Source organism: Thamnophis elegans, chromosome 4, assembly GCF_009769535.1.
Source record: "Thamnophis elegans isolate rThaEle1 chromosome 4, rThaEle1.pri, whole genome shotgun sequence".
NCBI lineage: Eukaryota > Metazoa > Chordata > Lepidosauria > Squamata > Colubridae > Thamnophis > Thamnophis elegans.
Genome location: NC_045544.1, coordinates 31,281,755 through 31,302,628, shown reverse-complemented (window position 1 = coordinate 31,302,628; position 20,874 = coordinate 31,281,755). Strand labels below are relative to the sequence as shown.

At 39.9% G+C, this 20,874-nt stretch overlaps 2 protein-coding genes across 2 annotated transcripts in view; both read right to left on the bottom strand.

Moving 5' to 3' along the window:
• The window catches only part of LOC116507423 (coiled-coil domain-containing protein 162-like), a 32,670-nt gene extending 30,172 nt beyond the window's left edge, over window positions 1-2,498 (bottom strand). The window contains exon 1 of the mRNA XM_032215541.1: window positions 2,484-2,498. Coding sequence (XP_032071432.1) covers window positions 2,484-2,498 — 15 coding nt within the window. The remainder of the gene's footprint in view (window positions 1-2,483) is intronic.
• A 222-nt stretch (window positions 2,499-2,720) lies between these two features.
• LOC116507263 lies at window positions 2,721-20,558 on the bottom strand. Its single transcript, XM_032215293.1, has 12 exons — window positions 20,354-20,558; window positions 19,557-19,684; window positions 16,745-16,945; window positions 15,882-16,003; window positions 14,186-14,414; window positions 13,478-13,680; window positions 12,429-12,587; window positions 12,269-12,359; window positions 10,597-10,737; window positions 7,897-8,033; window positions 6,093-6,204; window positions 2,721-2,975 (listed from the first exon to the last, which is right to left on the bottom strand). Exons 1-12 carry the CDS (start codon window positions 20,556-20,558, stop codon window positions 2,721-2,723), a joined length of 1,983 nt encoding a protein of 660 aa, XP_032071184.1.
• Window positions 20,559-20,874: the final 316 nt, after the last annotated feature.

The following is a 20,874-nucleotide window of genomic DNA, read 5'->3' as shown; positions in this document are numbered from 1 at the left end:
GGTCCCTGAACCTCCTTTTCTGTGGTCCCAAAGCCGCCTTCTGTCCATGATTGCTATGTTATTTCATAAATCATGAGTAGTTAAACATGAAAATAGAAAAGATACAAGTGTAAGGTAAGCCCTTAGTCCTATACATTTAAAAAAACAAAGTAAACCTTCAAAACTGTTTCCCCAACCACTGGCCTTCCACATGAGCAATGTGGTCCCAGTCTTTTTGCCTCCCCCAAGTTTCTCTCCAAATATTAGGCATGGTCTTTGGCCTCAAACTACCTAGACCCCTTCCAGTCAGGCTTCAGGCCCGGTTACAGCACAGAAACCGCTTTGGTCGCATTGATGGATGATCTCTGGAGAGCCAGAGATGAAGGACGTTCCTCCATCCTGGTCCTCCTTGACCTCTCAGCGGCTTTCGATACCATCGACCATGGTATCCTTCTGCGACGACTGCGGGAGGTGGGAGTGGGAGGCACCGTGCTACGGTGGTTCTCCTCCTACCTCTCGGACAGGTCACAGTCGGTGTTAGTGGGGGGGCAGAGATCGTCCCCTAGGCCCCTAAATTATGGGGTGCCTCAGGGCTCGGTCTTATCCCCCCTACTATTCAACATCTACATGAAACCGCTGGGAGAGATCATCCGCAGGCACGGGATTAGATACCATCAATATGCGGACGATACTCAATTGTATCTGTCCGCCCCGTGCCAACTCAATGAAGCGGTAGACGTGATGAGCCGGGGCCTTGAGGCCGTTATGGACTGGATGAGGGTTAACAAGCTTGTGCTCAACCCAGAAAAGACCGAGTGGCTGTTGTGTTTCCCTCCCAAAGATTTGGCTACTATTCCACCACTCAGGCTGGGGGGTCAAATTTTATACCCCTCAGAGAGGGTTCGCAACTTGGGAGTCCTCCTGGATCCACAGCTGTCATTTGACCACCACTTGACGGCTGTGACCAGGGGGGCATTCGCCCAGGTTCGCCTGGTGCGCCAGTTGCGACCCTACCTGAATCGGGAGGCTCTCACAACAGTCACTCGGGCCCTTGTGACCTCTAGGCTGGAATACTGCAATGTGCTCTACATGGGGCTGCCCTTGAGGAGCATCCGGCGACTTCAGCTAGTGCAGAATGCAGCCGCGCGAGTGATCACGGGTGCACCCGCGATCACTCGCATTACACCTATCCTCCGCGAGCTGCGCTGGCTACCTGTTGATCTCCGGATGCGCTTCAAGGTGCTATTAATCACCCATAAAGCCCTACATGGCAGTGGATCTGGATACTTGAGAGACCGCCTTCTGCCAATTACATCCCTGCGACCGATAAGATCCCATAGATTAGGCCTCCTCCGTATTCCATCGGCCAGCCAATGTCGGCTGGCAACTACAAGGAGGAGGGCCTTCTCAGCAGTAGCCCCGACCCTTTGGAACGAGCTCCCCGTGGAGATTCGTACCCTCTCCACCGTCCAAGCCTTCCGCATAGCCTTGAAGAACTGGCTCGCCCGTCAGGCCTGGGGATAGGATAGTTACCCCTCCCGAATGATGAATGTATGTTGCTTGCTATTTTATTACTTGTTTGTCCTAATGTCTGTATTTCCCCTTCCCAGTTTTTGTGTGAGCCGCCCTGAGTCCCCTCAGGGAAAAGGGCGGCCTACAAATTCTAATAAATTCTAAATTCTAAAATTCCAAAAATTAACCACTTCTGCACTAAATCATCAGCAGGACTGATGAACCCCTTAAAATGATAACATTTTAATGATTATCCCAGTGCATAAGAAATCAGCCAATTATGTCTTTTTTAAACAAATCATAGTTTAAACAATTATGGATTAGCATACTGGGTTAACCAAATCCTCCCGGTTTCAGAGTAAACCGGGAGGATCTTCATTGCATCACAGTTATTTATTATGTATATTAAGAAGGAGTGCAATTTAGCTTCTGTAGCAATTTGAGTATCCCTGCTAGCTCTCTATACAGGAGAAAGGCCTGCTTGACTACTATTTCTTCTATCACAGATATCACCCAACAAAGAATGGAATGGAATGGAATAGAATAGAACTTTATTGTCACTTTAAATGTACACTAATCAGTATACATTAAAATGAAATTTCATTGCATTCAGCTAAGGATAACTATTATGCATATACCCAGATGCACACACAGAAGCTGATAAAATCTTTGTACCTGCTATCCGCCAAAGGATAGGCCAAACTTTCCCAAAATGGAGCATCCATTAGGGTGGACTAAGTCCATAATTCTGAGTCAGGATAGTTCTCTTTGCTTTCATAGTATCTCTGATTGTGTATGGCAGATGATGATGAGAGAAAATATCGCGAAGTATCAAATATCTTGGGTCACATCTCAGTCACTTTTAAAATCATGATTCCCAATAAAATATATTTTCCTGTGCTGTTCATATTCGCACTCTACTAGTTGATCAATCTCAGATCTAGGCCGTTTGGCCAATAAAGAACTTTGTACAAGATTGTTAAAGCACTGACCTTCTCTGGTAGCATTTTGAATGTAGCTAGGGTTTCTGAAGGGTGAGGGATGAACCACAGGTTCAAGAAGGATTGTCCATCACTGGACAGCAAGCAACGAGGTCGTGGCTGGAATGACCTGATTGTTAACAGAATAATTGAATTACTTCTCCAAATAAATTCAATGGTACACAGCACTCAAGAACCACCAATCGATATTGCTTTAACCCCACTGCTTTATTCTTTTTGGCACTTCAATCAAGTTGGTAAGGAACTCTGCAAACAAGTTACAAACCTGGGATCACTGTTAACTTTTTCTTTGGATTCTTTTTCATCTTTTTTCTCTTGTGGCAATCCTATGGTAAAGTATTTGTTTTTCACCCTGGGAAAGCCATCCAGCATTGCTCTTATACTGTTATAATAGGCAATGATCTGACTTCGAAGAGAGTACTGAGACATACGGTGAGTCAACCTAAACGGGATCCAAATCTTAATATCAGAAGAATGATCTAGCTAATATTTAAAAAAAAACAGTGTCTTGATATTCAAATGACCAACTTCAAAAGGAAGAAGTTTCAAAAATTTATTAGTGCTGCTGTGAGATAAATAATGTATAGGATTTTATCTTTTCAGCCTTAGCAATGGGTAATGGTGGAAGAATCCAGACATTCGTTAATATTTCTTATTGTTTAATTGTGATGGTATCAAGTCATTACTTGACTTCTACATTGGAGAATAAACTTATTTATTGTAGATTTTTAAGTCAATCTCCCAGCCTGTGACATACTTTCCCCCCATTTTAAAAAATATTCCAGTCACAACACTTATAATATCAGAAAGAACGCAATGCAGATCTAAATTACATGCCCCCCACCAGATATTCTGGACTACAATTCCTGAAATCCCTGAATACTAGTCATGTTGTTTGAGTTATAATCTGAACTCTGTGGAATCCTTCTGTTTGTTTATCTTTGATTCTGTGTCATGATATACAATATCAGTAGCAATGGCTACCTCCTTCCGAGACTCAATAACAAAACCAGCACTGCAACAATCCAAACTTCATGGCTTGAATATCAAGGCAGTTTCTTCTGCCTTATATGTAACACCAAGGTTGATGAATGGTTTATTTATATAAATGCTGTAAATATCCAGTTCGCATAATACACATTGAAAGGTTATATAAAGGATTAATTGGGTTTTTTATTTTCTTTCTTGCTTTAACTAATAACAGAACGCTATGTATCAGATGTTTCAATCTGTTTCATTTTAGAATTATATTTACTCTTTAATTCTTCTATAGCAGTGCTTCTCAACCTTGGCCCACCTGAAGATGCGTGTACTTCAACTCCCAGAATTGAAGTTGAAGTCCACGCATCTTCAGGGGACCAAGGTTGAGAAACACTGCTCTATTACCTCTGCTGAATAAAAGTCAACATTGCACCATTTCCTACCATAACATAGACTGTGGGGAAAAACAAACACACTGCGTATGACTCTTCAGGAGAGATACTGCATACATTTCCTGTACTTGCCTGTGGCAATATTCAGCAATAACTTCTCTTTTGACTTTTTCAGCTTCATCCTAGAAGAAATTAATGCCACTTGTTTGTTACCTAAACTGTACACAGTTGTAATAATTATATATGAAATGTTGTAAATAGAATACCTTGAATTCAAGAGCTAACATATAGGAGTGGAAAGGCACCCTTGTTTGCACAACTATTTTTTTTAAAAAAGTTAAATATTTTTAAAATATTTTTGCTACAGATTCTTTAGGCAATATATAAAATAACACAATAGTGGCCCCTAAATTCTGATTTTCGGCTCAGCCCATTCAAGATTTTTTATATTGTCTTTGAAAGGATATTTTAAAGGAAAGCAGGCGATTGTAGTGGAAGGATTCAGGAATCCTCTTAACACTTCTCTGATTCCAATCCCAACCTGATACATTCAGAATTATTTCAGTGTGTTGACGATTTACCTAATCTAATGCCCCAACATCTGGGAATATAACAATAAATATGCAAATAAATTGCATAAATATATAGATTTTAAAATATAAATAGGATTTGATCCTCATCCCTGTTCTCAGAAACATTTTTGCATAACAGTTCCCTCAAATAGCAAAAGAAAATTTGAAAGGTTACCATATCTAAAGAATCACCACTTGGCATTTTATGGTAACAATTAAAGAAACAATCATTATTAAGGTTTGTTTTTCAAGTATTCCTAAGACTTTACTCCTCTATTATTTCTTTTCATACAAACACACATTCTTGTTCTTATTTGTTCTGATTACAAGATTGACTTAACATATTTTCCGGCGTATAAGACGACTGGGTGTATAAGACGACCCCCTACTTTTCCTGCTAAAATATAGAGTTTGGGCCATACTCGCTGTATAAGGCTACCCCTCTCCTGAGGCACACCAAATAAAAATTAAAAAACATCAGATTTGATTTCAATATGGTAATTTTAATTCAAGTGGTTATGGCAGTATACAGTGCCCAGCCAATCACGGCGAGCAATGTATTTTCTATTAATGAATACAAGGCCTGCCTGCTCGGATTGGCAGAGGGTGTGACATCATCAGCCCGCCTTCCTGACTCCAAGACAGTTGGAGTAGGCAACTGATATCTAAACAATTTTGGAAAATTGGATATTCTAAAATTTCTTAATTGGCTTCTACTAAATTTAACAAATTGAGGTGGCAGTAGAGAGGGGCTCTCTAGCATAGTCACCCTAAGAGGGGCCGGATCGCCTGTTAGGCATTGCAATCAAATCCCCTGCTTGCCAGATAGAGAGGTGAAGTGCTTTAAAATTGAGGCTTGTGGCTCGCTATGCTTATCTCCCTTCCCGATTGGCAATTACTGCACTGCACTTGCCTCAGAGGTTTCAGGCCGTGCCTGAGGGAAGATTGACTTTGAGAGGCTTGGAACGATAACCGGCGTATAAGACAACCCCCGATTTATGAAATGATTTTTTTGGGTTAAAAAGTCATCTTATACGCCGGAAAATATGGTATTTTTTAAATATTTATTTATTGATCCTGTTTAAATGGCCACCAATCTCATAAAACATGGCTACAGATATCTAAAATATATTTTATATTTTAAATTACAGGTAGTCCTCCACTTACAACCATTTGTTTAGCAACTGAAATTACAATGGCACTGAAAAAAGTGAATTATGATCAGTCCTCATACTTATGACTGCAGCAACAGTCTCCATGGTCATGTGATCAAAATTTAGGGGCTTGGTGACCAGCATGTATTTTACAATGATTGCAGCGTTGCCGGGTTGTGTGATCATCATTTGTGACTTTCCCAGTCAGTTTCTGATAAGCAAAGTCAATGAGGGAAGCCAGATTCATTTAACCATGTGGTTCTCTTAAGAATTACAGTGATTTGCTTATAACATGGTCATAAAATTGGGACAATTGATTTAAGTGCTTAACAATGAAAATTCTGGCCCCAATTGTGGTTTTAAGTTGAGGACTATCTATCTGCAAGGACAAAAAATATCCAAAAGCTTAAAGCCAAGCTATTATAGTAAAGTTGATGAATAACCCTTTAAAAATTATCATCAAACATTGGTTAATTCCTAAACAATTTCAGATACACTTACTGGATTTTGTATTCTACTTCCCAAGATTTCTTTCTTCTGAATGAATGTATTCAACATCAAGTCCCTTGGACCCTGTTTCTCCAGCTGAATTGAAACAAAAGCCTCAGTAGGTCTGGAGAATGAAGGAAAATAACATTACTAAGAAATACTACTGGAATGCAAACTGTATTCATAAGCACCATTTTATTCTTTGGCTGTGCCCAGGCATTAAACTTTTTTTACACATAATGCTGTTGCTTTTCGGGTTTTTTCTTGCTTTTACGAAGAATTGAAAACCATGGATTATAGTAACAGGATGAATTAAAGTATTACAATATATTAAATATGTACACAAATATGTCAAACACTTGGAAAGTTTCCCATTTTCTGTGATGTCTATCTGTCTACCTACCTACCTACTTACCTATCTAGTATCTATCATCTATTGTGGGAAGCCACTCCCTCCCAGAAGAATGAAATATTTTAGGAAATATTAAAAAGGCAGAATATTATATTTCCTTAAAGGAGAAATAGAGAAACATTCTCTTGGAGACAGAAAACAGCCCCCAAGTCTTTCTTAATAGCCCCCATCAGATATTTTATGCCCATTGAGAAAGATTTGGCCAGCCTATCTACAAAACAAAAGACCTCCAGCTACCAGATGATGGGATTAAGAAATGAACCCTCAGGACCTAATAGAATTAACCCTCTACCATCTAGCAGTAGAGCTCACCACATTGCACAATCTCCTGGGGACATTCAATCACCCTCCAGGTGTCAACCAAACTTAGCTCAGACAAGCTGCACAGCCAGCTATGACCCCTACAACAGCCAAAAGAATACATGTTCCTGCACAGGAATAGGAAGTTCAAATGCAAAGCCCAAGAGAAGGTATAAAAGCCCCTCACTCTCAACGCCATGTGGTCAGCTACCCAGAATCACACATGCTTGGTGGTTCTGCTTTGTCATTAAACCATCTTTCCAATCAGCCTCCGTGTTTCCAGTGTCTTTCTCCCAGCTTGGAACTGAACCAGATGGATATTTCTTCCAACACTATCATCCATCCATCCATCTATTTATTTATATTACACCTTTATTATTTTTACAAATAACTTCAAGTGAATGTATGTTGTTTTCTGAACCCCTACGATCTGTAATGCTGGCCTAGCAGCACTGCTGCATTTGGGAATCTCTCCCAACTATTTCAGCATGTTGCTAAACCAGGAGCTGGAATCTCTCCACTGAAAACACAGACCGCCCTATAAGGCACAAAGCAGTAACACACTGATGTATTTGAAGCAGCCCTAGCTGTCTTAAGATGCCAGTGGTACAGAGTAAATTACAAATCAAAATCAGAGGCGGAGCTATATTATATTCTGGAAGACCTGCCTTCCCTTTTGGAAGATCCCTCAGAAAAGGAGTAGAGGAGGGATAAGTTACTTGGAAGAGCTCTTTGGGAGCAACGGCCTTTTGGGTGTAAGGCTCCTTTCTGCAATTGGTATTTAAATCCAGAGAGCATTCAGACACGAGAACAGCAGCCATTGTCTTACAACTGCTCTACCTAGCCCTAGCCTAAATACCCAGATGCTCTGATTTTTTTAAAAAAATTATTGTTTAGATTTAAAGTCTCTCTCTTTCCATCAAGAAGGAAGTTTCCTCCATTTTATTCTACAGCCATCCCATGAAATAGGTTATGTGGATAGAGAATTATGGTTTCAAAGTCATCCAGTGGGTTTTCTGTGGCTGGTTGTGGTTCTCTCCAGTCCTCATTCGGCACGTATGCGCCCCTGACACTATAAGAGTTGTGTGTGTCTCTTTAAGCTACCTCTTTGAATTGCAACCTCCAGCTGCAAATCGCCTAATGGAATGAGACATGGAGGTATCCTCTGCTTCACTCCCAACTGTAGAACTTCTTCCATTTGGTGAGCTGTTGCTCTGACCTTTCACACTCAGGTGTCCTTCCTGAAAGAGAAGAGCAACGAGGTCTCTTACTCAGGGAAGCCACTCGGATACCATCAGGCAAGTTGTTGCTGTGGAAAACAACCACCACTGAGGACATTATGAGAAATTGAAATGGAAGTGGAAATGAAAGCCTCAGTGGCTCAGATTGTTACACTGAATATTTTTATAGAGGAGAGAGAAAGGTCAGTGTAAACGGAGGCCCTTGTAAGTGTCCTGGAACTCAGCACATGCTCTTGGATGCTTGTGTTCTGACTTAGACTTCCCCAGCAACACAAAGCCGAGTCCTCGTCCCGACAAACCCCTTTTATTTAATTTACGGTGAATTCCTCTCCAGCAAAGTCCCAGCCCACAGTCTTTCCAGATAGTTCACAATTACCGACTTTTATCAGGCTTGAAGAGTGGCCAGGCCGATATCTTTCAGATGCCACAATACTTGGCAAGAATGCAGGAATGAACTAATTGTCTCCTGCAAACAGCCCTATGGGAGGGGCCATTCACCATCCACCTGTGGGCTTACTTGTTCCTTAGCTGTTCCCTTCGTCTGGCAACTCTGTGCATGTGCACACTGGGAACAGGCTCCAGCTGTTCATCTGCCTCACTGATGTCTGACTCTGAAGGCAACTGGTAACTGTCAGATGGCCCTGGCCCCATCTCTGCCTCCGACTCAGAGCCTTCCCCAGACTCCAGGACTGGCCCCTGTTCCCCAATTTCCTCACTGTCCAAATCTGCTGCCAGCTCTGCTGGTCGCTGGTGGGCCACAACAGCTTGATGCCATCATATGGGCCCTGTTGAACATTTTGACTCTGCAGTTTCAAGTTCCTTTAATTTGGCTTATTCTAATATTCCCAAAAGAAAAAGAAAAACAGAAAATAAAAAAGAACAAGAAAGCATTAAATAGCCAGAAGGCAGCATAAGTATGGAGCTGAATAATGTTACTGAAAGAAATGTGCATATTAAACACACTGCTTTTTACTCAGAAAATAGCTATCCAGGTGGAAAACTAATGAGATTTTTAAATACATGTATATTTTTTAATCTTCTCCTGTTTCTGAAAAAAAAACAGGCTCAATTGGAAACAAAAATTGGTTAAAATCTAATTTTAACAGAGCATTTAAGAAGAATATTATGATCTCCTGAGGCAAATTGTTAGCACGTGCTAAATGATAAGTCTGCACTGGTTTCCATTTTATTCTTTTTTATATTATGAATTTTTTTGAAAAAGATAAACCATGTGAGCAAAGAAGAGAGAAAAATGATGGTTGCCTACAAATCACAACCAGCAATCCTTTTCCTCTCTCAGAAAATTCTTATATGGAACAATGATGATAGTGTTTGACTTTCATCAAGCAACATGGGTTAAACTTAAAGGCAGACCCTGAAGAGTATCCTGGCGAGGAGGAGGTATCCTAGTTTTTTCAAAGGAGGGCTGCAAGGATTAAGAAAAGTGGCGTGGCTGGTATAATACCCTAATCTTGCATAATATGACACACTGTTAAATAAATAAATGCTGTTGCTTCCTTATAGGCTATCAATAGCCACTATTCATAATGACAGTATATTATTTCTAGCCTTGTATGACTCTATAAAAGAATCACCTGTCCTATGACTCTTACATTACTGTATGTCTGCTTACATTATTACATTGCCCTGGTGGCACAGTGGTTAGAATACAGTGGTTATAATGCAGGACTGCAGGCTACTTCTGCTGACTGCCGGTTACAAGCAGTTCGGCAGTTCAAACCTCATCGGCTCAAGGTTGGCTCATTCTTCAATCCTTCCAAGGTCGCTAAAATGAGGACCCAGATTGTTGGGGAAAATATGCTAACTCTATAAACTGCTTAGAGAGGGCTGTAAAGCACTGTGAAGCGGTATATAAGGCTAAGTGCTATTGCTATTACTATTGCAGGCTAACTCTGCCTACAGCCAGGAGTTTGATCCTAATGGGCTCAAGGTCAACTCAACTTTCCATCCCTCTGAGGTAAAATGAAGACCCAGACTGTTGGGGGCAATATGCTGACATTTGTAAACCACTCAGAGGGGGCTGTAAAACATTATGAAGCAATATATATAAGTCTAAGACCTATGTATGACTAAAAGAAATGTCTAGTTTCAGAAACAAGATTTCCTAAATCCCAGAAGGTTAACAATAATGTGTGTAATCACATAAAGTAGATGCAACCTAGTGAGATCTGCCATCGCCTTATTTATGGAGAAATTACATCTATTGACAAAGACTCCATCATTGGAATAGGGCCTTCTCAATCAGGATATGTGACCTTCAAATAGTTGACATCAACATATCTGGAATATACCCCAGACGAAAAAGGCTAACACGGAAAGGTACCCATAATCTCACATTTTATTTTTCTTTGACAATAATCTCCTGAAACAGAGATGTGTCTAACATTTTCCCAGTAGAATGTAAGTCAAAGAGCATGGAAGGCAGATAGCAAAGAAAGACTCCCTTGTAACTTTTTTGCTTCTGATTTTTATGGTTTTTTTTTTAAAGACAGTGGTGGAATTTGGTCTTTGAAAGGGAGGAAGAGAGGGGAAAGTTGCCAACCTTTAAATCTCCAGTTAGTGTCAGGTGCACTGAAGGACAAAATGCAGCCTGCTGAACAGCTACAAGGAGCATATTTTTATGTGTGATCTGGCAAGCAAGAGCAATCTGCAAGTTTTCCAGTCCATACTGCTTCAGTAACAGCTGAAGGATGAAGATAAAAAGATTAGTGGTCATTACAGTGTAACATTGCACATTTACTTCCTTTAGGTCTGACCATGAGGCTACAAACATGCTTCAGTTGTACAGGTAATCCTCAACTTACAACAATTCATTTAGTGACTATTCAAAGTTACAACTGCACTGAAAAAAGTCAATTATGACTGTTTTTCACAGTTATGACCATTGCAGCATCCCTATCAGAGGTGGGTTGCTGGTTCCACCCAGATGGGCTGAACTAGTAGTGGCGGCGGCGGGAGGCTCCGTCCACCCACCCGGATGCTTCTGCGCATGCACAAAAGCATTGCGCGCACGAGCATGAGCAAACTGGCAACGCCGGGATTTAAAAGCCCCCTCTGATCCCCATGAAGTAATCAAAATTCAGATGCTTGGCAATCGACTCATATTTATGACATGTGCAGCGTCCCAAGGTCATGTGAACATCTTTTGTGATCCTCTGACAAGCAAAAGCAATAGGGAAGCCAGGATCACTTAACAAACTGGTTACTAACTTAACAACTGCAGTGATTCACTTAACAACTCTAGCAAGAAAGATTGTAAAATTGGGCAAAATTCACTTAACAATTGTCTCGCTTAGCAACATAAGTTTTGGGCTCAAATGCGGTCATAAACCCAGGACTGATTTTGCATGGAGTTTGGAAGCAACAGAATCTAATTCAGAAAATCTCTTAGTCAGCCTTCACTCCAGATAACTATATGTGCGTGTAACATTCTTAAGATGTGTGTGTAGCAATACCTAAGATTTTGTCATTACTCCCCCCCCCCCGTTTATATACAAGCAAAAACATATTGTGCATTGATAGGCTTTCCAGTCTATCATGTATAACCTTGTCATTTCCAAATAGTCTTTTGTTCCGTTATCGCCATGTCTGATACTGCATAGCATTTTCAACATTAGCCAAAATTAACTACATGCTGCCACCTTCTGTGACAATAGTTTAGCCCAAAACAAATTTAATCAAATGCCATAGACAAGTAATAATGTTGATCAGAAGATCTCCAGTGAACATACAGAAGCAATAATCATTTCAGCAATGATATGTGATTGATTAAAATCAGTAATCTATTTTTCCACCCAAGACCTCTGCTAAACCTGCTCCACTATTTAACACTGAATTTTCCTTGGAACACAAATATCCTTTTTTCTGTTTTGGGCAGAGCATACAAGGGGGTGGGGGCAGGATTCACTGAAGTTAACCCCCCCCCCCAAGACTTCAGAATGACTAAATTGTTGCATAATGTGACTTTTGGTATAATTTAGAATTGCATTTCTTGCTTCAAGATTTGTTGAAAATCTAGATGCTAAGAGGTCTAAATCTTCAAACTGCAGTTACACAATATTTTGTTATTTATGGAATCTGTACAACTCTAGTCAGAAGTACAGTCATAAACACTACTGATTTAGTACAAAATAAAACAAATAGGAAAGGGGCCGGAAGAGTAAAATGAAGTAATATAATAGCTTTGAGACAGGAATAAAGAATATTTCAGTTACCTGCAGAATGCTCTCCCTGGTGCAAAAGCTAAATTTTCCAATTTGATTGTCTATATCTTGGATCTCTAACATTAAGTGAGAAGGAATATATCTGCAAAAGAAAAGAAAACAATTTAAAACATGTTTATCTGCTGAAAACATTTATAAGCCTCTGACTTACCTGTCCAGGTTAAGGTCCTGATCTTCTAGAAGTGAAGCAATGAATATTGGTGAGAACTGGTCAGCCTTCTCTTTGTGAGTTGCACATTCAAAGTACACAGGCCGTAAGTATAAATGAAACTCATTAAAGCCCATTTCTTTTGCAAATTCTTTGTACAGTCTAAGAAGAAAAAGAATGTACATATTTGAACCAACCGCTTATAGTGGTCACTCTGCTCACGCAAAACACAAACATTCATTTCCTGTCATTTTTTTTTTTGAGTTTTATACCCAGAGAAAATAAATATAGTTGTATAATACTTCAATCCATACTTTCACTTTGTCCACCGCTCAGATAATTTTTGCTGGCACCTACCACAAATTAAAAAAAACTACATGCAATTTTATCTGTGATTTGATTACTGTGATCACTGCATCAGAAATTCTAGCTTATTTCTTTTGAATTCTTTCCATGGCTAGATTGGCATGGAATAAAACCAGAGTTCTAGGTTTAGACAACATGCTGCTTGTTCCCTGCTAAGCCAAGTTGCAGTTTGGGTTATTAGGAAAAGATAAGTAGAAGGTTTTGGTGTATTATATTTGTAATATTTTCTAACTAATGAACATGCCAAAGTAAAAACAACCAGTATAATTTGATTTGTTAAACACATTTAAACAGTACTAATCAAAAGCATTCAACTGCAATTATCAACTATTGACATTACAGCTCAGATTGAAATATCTGGAGCTTCCCTTAAAATAATGACTTTCCCATGATTTTCAGTTGAGTAAACTAATAGGGCCAGCTATAGATCATGGGATCAGACTTTATACTGGGTCAGGATGGAAGGAGAGGAATAGTGATTTCAGTTAAGAACTTAGTAGTCAATAAGATGATGTCAATTGTGATTTGGAAGAATTGAAGCAAGAAGACAATTATTACATTGAATATGGATTTTGCCATTATGCTTTTAAAGATTAAAACAATAGTACAGAAAAGACTTAGATTAAATAAAAAAAATATTGCTGAATTTCAGTACAACTTTCTACAATGATTTCCTTTGTGCTAACCTGCCCAGTTGTGCCCCTTCTACTGCTGCCTCAATCAACCGATGACGGAGAGTTAGGAGTTCAAGGAGTCTTGAAAAGACATTCAAAGTAATAGTTTGTTTTTCTTTACTTGGTCGCTGTTCTTCTTCTGATACCGATTTCAAGGCTAAAGTAACGATTTCTCTTATAATAAGAGGATTCTCAACCAGAACATCTGCAAATATCTACCATGAAAGAATAATATTTATCAATGTTTAATTCAAAGAATATCAATGGATTGTTGTACTGATGTTACGATTGATACTTTATTGTTCAAGACATTATTTTATATCATGGAAATATTTGATTGAAAGATAGGAGAAGATGGAACAAGAACCTTCAGATGACTGGACAACAGGCAAGTATGATTATGGGAAGAGATGTTCTTTTTTACTTTTAAGCATAAACAGCAAATAGATTCTCTTAAAGTACAAATAGTACCCATGCCCAGCTCACAAAGAGAAATGGCTTTACTCCACTGTATCAGTGGAACACTGCAGTTAAATTCAATTTTGTATCAAGATATGAGTCCTTCTGTATTAGAAATTTAATTACATAGAATCTATAATAGGTCTACAAACATTTTGAATTATCTCTATTAACCCAATCCTATATGTCTACTTAATGAGATTAGGACCTTTTAAGCACCAGAAACCCATCCAAATCCTTGTATGTAGAACAAAAACATACATCTCTCTGAATTTGAGCGCCATAAAAAGATTCTGGATTTTCCATCGTCATCCATCCATCCAGCGAAAGTTGAAGTATTTGTTCCTCCAAATGAATGGCCGCACTGGCTGTGTTTGGCCCACAGATTTGTTGGAACTCTTGAAGGGCATGATCTAGAGCTTTAGGAATTAAAGATACTAGGCCAAGGGAGGAATGGAATTCCAATAAATACATGTTCTTCAGAGCTGTACTTTAAAGGAAAAAGGGGTTAAACGTATTATGACAGAATAGGATTATTTGAAAACAAATTAATAAAAACTATTCCACCCCAAAAAACTATCATATTTTTCAGAGTATAAGACGCACCTGAGTGTAAGACTCAGCAAGTTTTGAAGAGGCAATTTTTTTAAAAAAGTTTTTGCACTCTGCAGACCTCCCGAAAACAGCCCGTTTTTCATGAAAACAGGCCGTTTTTTGTCATAAAAAAGTGCACGCATAGCTTTTAGGAGGCTTGTAGAGTGCTCCTGGGGGTTGGGGGGGCAAAAATGAGCAAAAAACCAGCCCGTTTTTTGCAAAAACTGCCCCTTTTTGTCAAAAAAGGGCATGTATAGCCGTTGGGAAGCCTATAGAATGCTCCTGAGGGCTGAAGGAGCAAAAACCGCCCTGTTTTTCGCTCATTTTTGCCCTCCCCAGCCACCAGGAATACTCTATAAGCCTCCTAAAGGCTATGCATGGCTATTTTGGTGAAGGGGGTGGGGTTTCAGGAGGCAAAAAATGCTGTATTCAGTGTATAAGACGTACCCAGATTTTCAGCCTCTTTTTTGAGGGAAAAAGGTGTGTCTTATACTCCGAAAAATACGGTAATAAAACATAACCATATATGATAAGTAATGTAAAATGGTAACTATTTAGAGGTGAAATGGATTGGAAAACAAGCATTTTCTTAATTGAATGTATGACTCAATTTATGTTTTTATTTATCCATATATAAATGTAGCTGCAGTCTTTTAGCTCAGTGCACTATATATTTCCATATATACCAGAATGATGTTAGTTTAACATAATTATTTTTTAAAATACATTTATATATTTACTTATAATGTAAATACACAGTTGAAAAGATGACTTTCTTAAGTCTATTTTATGAGAAAGCAGAGGAGTAAATAAGGAGTAATACATTATTACAAAATGAAAGGGAGGAATAGATTTTGACACCACACAGCAGATAACACAACTAAAAAAGTCACAGATTCTTTGTTTTGCTTGTAGTTCTGGCTTTTAAAATTTAGAGAGCCTTCTGTGTTGAAACACTCTTATATGTTTGAGTCCAAGTACAGTGACATGATCCTGACTTTTTAAAATAATACATTACAATTTTTAAACAAATATTTTAGGGGATAATGAAATCTTAATTGTTTGCATGTCTACTATTAATTTAGAGATTACTCCATGTACATATATGCATGCTGAACACAGAATTAATGCCTTATTATTATTACTAAGTCTGAGAAATGAGCATTTGCAGGTGGAAGAACAGTGTAAATAAAGCTATTTTGTCATATGGCTTGGCTGGTTGACTTGTTTAAATAAGAATTGCTTGAACCCAAGTGAATAAACAATGGGATTTGCTTGTGTGACTTTCTTATTTAACAACAATAGCAAGCACGAGCTCCATTATAAACCTATGTGCCATATTAGAGAGACAAATGATACTCACGGGCTGTTACTGAGAGCAATTAACTGTTTTGTAACTATATATGTGGGGAAGCCAAATTCAGAGATACAACCTTTAGGACCACCACACCAAATTTGATAATTATATTTACGTTGATTCTCTATCTGGGAGGGGGGGAATAAAAAAAATATTGTTACATAAAATATAGCATTTTCTGATTTAAAAAAAAACATTGTATCATGACTTTAGTGGTACAGGAAGCCTGATATAAGCAATTAAAGTGACACATAAATTGAATCTGCTAGATTCACTAGCTTCCATCTGTTTCTCATCCCTATCCCCATTTTCAATCTTTTGCAGAAACATTACATAAACAGTAAATAGATGCTAACATCTGTATTTGGATACCTGCAGTCAGCATGCCTTGGGACATCACTAGTTCAAATACTAAAAATTGAATGTCATGTATTTAATGGAAAGGATAAAGAATTAGATCCAAAGTTATCCTGGCTAAAGGTAAAGGTAAAGTTCCCCTCGCACATATATGCTAGTCATTCCCAATTCTAGGCGGCAGTGCTCATCTCTGTTTCAAAGCCGAAGAGCCAGCACTGTCCGAAGATGTCTCCGTGATTATGTGGCCAGCATGACTAACCGCCGAAGGCGCACGGAATGCTGTTACCTTCCCACCAAAGGTGGTTCCTATTTTTCTACTTGCATTTTTACATGCTTTCGAACTGCTAGGTTGGCAGAAGCTGGGACAAGTAACGGGAGCTCACTCTGTTAACGCGGTGCTAGGGATTTGAACCGCCAAACTGCCAACCTTTCTGATCTCAAGCTCAGCATGTTAGCCATGAGCCACCACAACTTTCTACTGCAAAGTTCTACTGCATAGAGTGTAAACTTACCTGTCGGTGCATAATATCTCTCACCAAGCAGAGGTGAAGCTTGAGACAAGTGCATTCATCTCTGTAAGTGTTCACAAAATACCCAAGGTGGAAATCAAATCGAGGACGTCTGTACATGATGTTAGTTATTACTTGGGCCAATGCAAATCTTTCTTCTGAATCTAAAGCATGTTGGTATACTTCAAAGTAACTATCGAGAAGCTGAAAATATATTTCAAGCATAGCCAAAACAATAAGCAAGAAATATTTATTTTTTCCTTCATTTTGTTTTAGTTTGTTTTTGCTTTCTGCTAATAACGTAAATATTTCAGCTGGAAGCAAATACTTCTGTGCGTGCTGCCATATATAAATTTCTCAATGAGATTCTCTGCTTTGCCTATTATATATCTAGTGTCTCGCTGTATCACACCAGTTTTTCAAAAATCAAAATAAATATGTTCAGAACAATAATCCAGGTAGTTCAGTTAAATCAGAGGGACTGTGGAGTGAGGCAACGTACATAGGCTGAGGAAATAAATAAAGGCCTTATTTAATGTTATCCAGCCTCCCTTGTAGGCTGTAAGCCAAACTGTTGCTCACAATAGCGATGGAAGAGGTTATAATTTCACCAGAGACAAGCAAAAACTAAATCCCAGGCATCTTCTGTATCAAGAATGGACTTTTGGTGCTTAGCTATGCAGGTAGTCCTCGATTTACAACAATTTATTTAGTGACCGTTAGAGAGACACTGGAAAAGTGACATGATCATTTTTCACACTTACGACCATTGTAGCATCACATGATCAAAATTAGGATGCTTGGCAACTGACTCATATTTATGACTGTTGCAGTGTCCCAAGGTCAGGGGATCCCCTTTTACGACCTTCTATCAAGAAAAGCCAAGGGGGTAACCAGATTCACTTAATAATAGTGTTACTAACTTAACAATTGCAGTGATTCACTTAACAACTGGGTTAAGAGGAGCTCAATTGTGGTTGTAAGTCAAGGACTGCCTGTACACCTTTGCTTCAGGCAGCAACATTTAGTAAGCTAGACCATGGGTCAGCAATCTGTGGCTCTGGAGCCACATGTGGCTCTTTCATCCCTCTGCTGCAGCTCCCTGTCGCTAAAAATATGTGACACAACTGCCAATGTGCGACACCCATCAGCACACCATTTATTGAGCTTTTCAACCCCCAGTAGGCCAACCATGGATAAATCCAAGAAAAGAAAAGTTTCAGAAGAAAACAGAACCTTTAATTCAAATAGATATGCTGGTTTGGGGGGCACTCAGGAAATAGTCAGGCAAGGGAAGGGTTTTGTGGCTCCCAGTGTTTTCTTTTCTGTGGAAAGCGGGTCCAAATGGCTCTTTGAGTGTTTAAGGTTGCCGACCCCTGAGCTAGACCGAGTGGGGATGAGATTACATAAATACTGTATAATTTTGTAATTTAGGGGAGAAGGAAAACATCCACTATTCCCTCCTTTTCTTATATGTTATGGTTGAAGTGACACATGAATGCACCTCATCAGGTTAATCATAAAAAAGACACAAGCTGAAATAAGGGCCTCCATTTCTAGATGTAAACAGAACATAAGATTTAATATTGGAAGATGCCCAGTCATGTACTTGAGACGAGCAGCCTTATGAATCAATTTATTAAGTAAACCCATTTGCAAATATGAATAATGTTTCCAGTCCAGCACACAATTAGTTGCCCCTAGGGTCGTGATGGCTAGCCTATGGCATGCAGCACTGTCTCTGTGGGCACGTGAGCCGTTGCCCCAGTTTAGCTCCACCACACATGGGCACGTGTCTCCTGTCAGCCAGCAGGTCTTTAGGTCTCTGCCGCACAAGTGTGGAGAGGGCTGCAGTGGGGTGCGCAGGCATGAACAGAGGCCAGGGTGCATGGGGGGTGCATGCACATGTGGGGGGGCAGGGGCGCATGCTGGAGCAGCACAGGCATGAGTGGGGGGGCAGGGAGCATGCAGTGATGAGGCGTACATGCACGGGGGCAGGGCATGCGCACATTGCATTTTAGGGGCTCGGGCATCCACATGCTTTGGGCACTCGGTCCAGAAGAGATTAGCAATCACTGCCCTTGGCGATCTGTCAGTGTCACTAGGAAGACTAAACTAAGAAATCAACTCTGCAGCAAGGCTAAATTGAGATTATAAATTCTGCTATGATAGCAGAGTCTCCCAAATCTGATTGTACTGCACCTCCTCCTTCGTCTCATAGTTCAGTTAATTAGGGAGGTATCTCTCTGATCCACTTCCAAATATTATCTGTCTTTTATAATTTTAAAATGTGTCTCACCCTCACCTCTACTCTGGCCACCGATCTTGCATATCTCTGTCAAAGTCATCTTTCTTACTTTCTACAGTGTTGTAATATAGTTCCTTGTGTAGGCGTAGCAGTCACCCATGGCCCAGTTCATACCAGGGCATGCAGAGCCACGCTGAATCACACAGGAGAAAACAAACTCCTAAAACGCCATAACATCCTGATAGTGCATAATATAACATTCTGAGATGTGCCCTACCATTGACATCCAGGATTTGACCATATATAGACTGAGCAGTAGATTAGAAATTGTACTTTTACAGGCTGCTTTTACTCACATGCCATTGCTCCTCCTGCCTTTGTCCTATCTCAATAAAAGGGGCTCTCAGACCCCCAATCTGGGTCGCTCCATCCCGAGAAAGGTTGTGTCCTGTCTTTTCTCAACATTGGCCTCATGGGCGAACCATGGGAACGTTACACTACAGGGTTTTTTTTGGGGGGGGGGTTCCTTGATTTCTTAGAAGACCAATGAAGCGTGAATATGTGTACCTGCCACTTATCTTTTAAGAAATCTGCTTCACAAGTCCAAAGGTCAAGCAAGACTGCCGATCGATCCACTGATGTTTCTGCCCGCCTTGAATAGCGGTTGCTAGAGGAATCAGGCCTTGCTTTCTGGCCTCAAAAAGAAAAGGATAACACGAAAGACTTCAACCCAGCAATAACACATTCAAGCAGTCACAAACACTTGCAGTTAATGAGGCGCAAATAAAACATAAGCGGTGAATTCCCTCTATGTTATCAAGATTTTCCTGCTTCACAGAACTGAAAATTATCAATATAGGTATACTTCAGTGGTGGGTACCTACCGGTTTGGACCGGTTCGGCCGAACCAGTATTAGTTTGGTGGCCTGGGTCGCTGGAACTGGAAGTGACTCGGGCCTGCCATGCTGGTTTTCTGAACAGCGCCATATGTGCTGCCATTGTGTTTTTTGCTTCTACGCATGTGCAAAGCAATTTTTATTGCTCTGCACATGCGCGCGGGGCATACTTACGAGCAAACCAGCAGTAGTGATTGCCAGAACCCACCCCTGTATGCTTACTATAATTACAGATGCATTACAAATAAATAGTGACCCCCAATGACCAGTAAGGTTAAAGTTTCAAACAAGCAGTGCCTCTGGAGCTACTTCTCCAAGTATTACTTCAAAACAACTATCTTTGGTTGTATTATTAGTGTACTAAGTAATTTCTCTTTTGGGGATGGCTGCTTTTTGTGATAGTTTCTATCCCTCAACTATTGGTAATATCAGAGATATTTCAGGCCCAAGTTTGTATAAAGGCCTTACCTTTTTCCATCTCAATGTACTGACTTGCCACGAGCAAAAGTTGCTTTTCTGTCTCTTTCAGGTCTTGCAGGGCCACATCATACATGACAAAAGCCCCTCTCTGATCCTGCGTATGAATGTAGGCCTCTTCAACGGTGTAAAAATCATCATGGTTCTCCACCTCAGCAAACTCCATGAACTGCACACTTTGGACCTGTGGAGCCATCGATATTGAAAAGAAAACATCACCGCTGACCAATAAATCCATTACCAAATAGTTGTGCACTTCGGAGGTTTTTAGCCCACCAGGATCGCCTCCGATCCACAATCCATCACCCTTTAAATTTAAGAAACCTCTTATTCCTTATCCATTCATCCAGGTTGTAGCTAGAAGGGATAAATCCATTCACTCAGGTTCATATTGAAATACTTTGAAGCTCTGACTAGTTTTTTCCTCTGTGTTTCTAGCAAGAGCTGAAGTCCCCCTCACATAGAATGTGGTTTGTTTGAACTGAGCTTAATGCAATCTAGGCTAGTTTGGT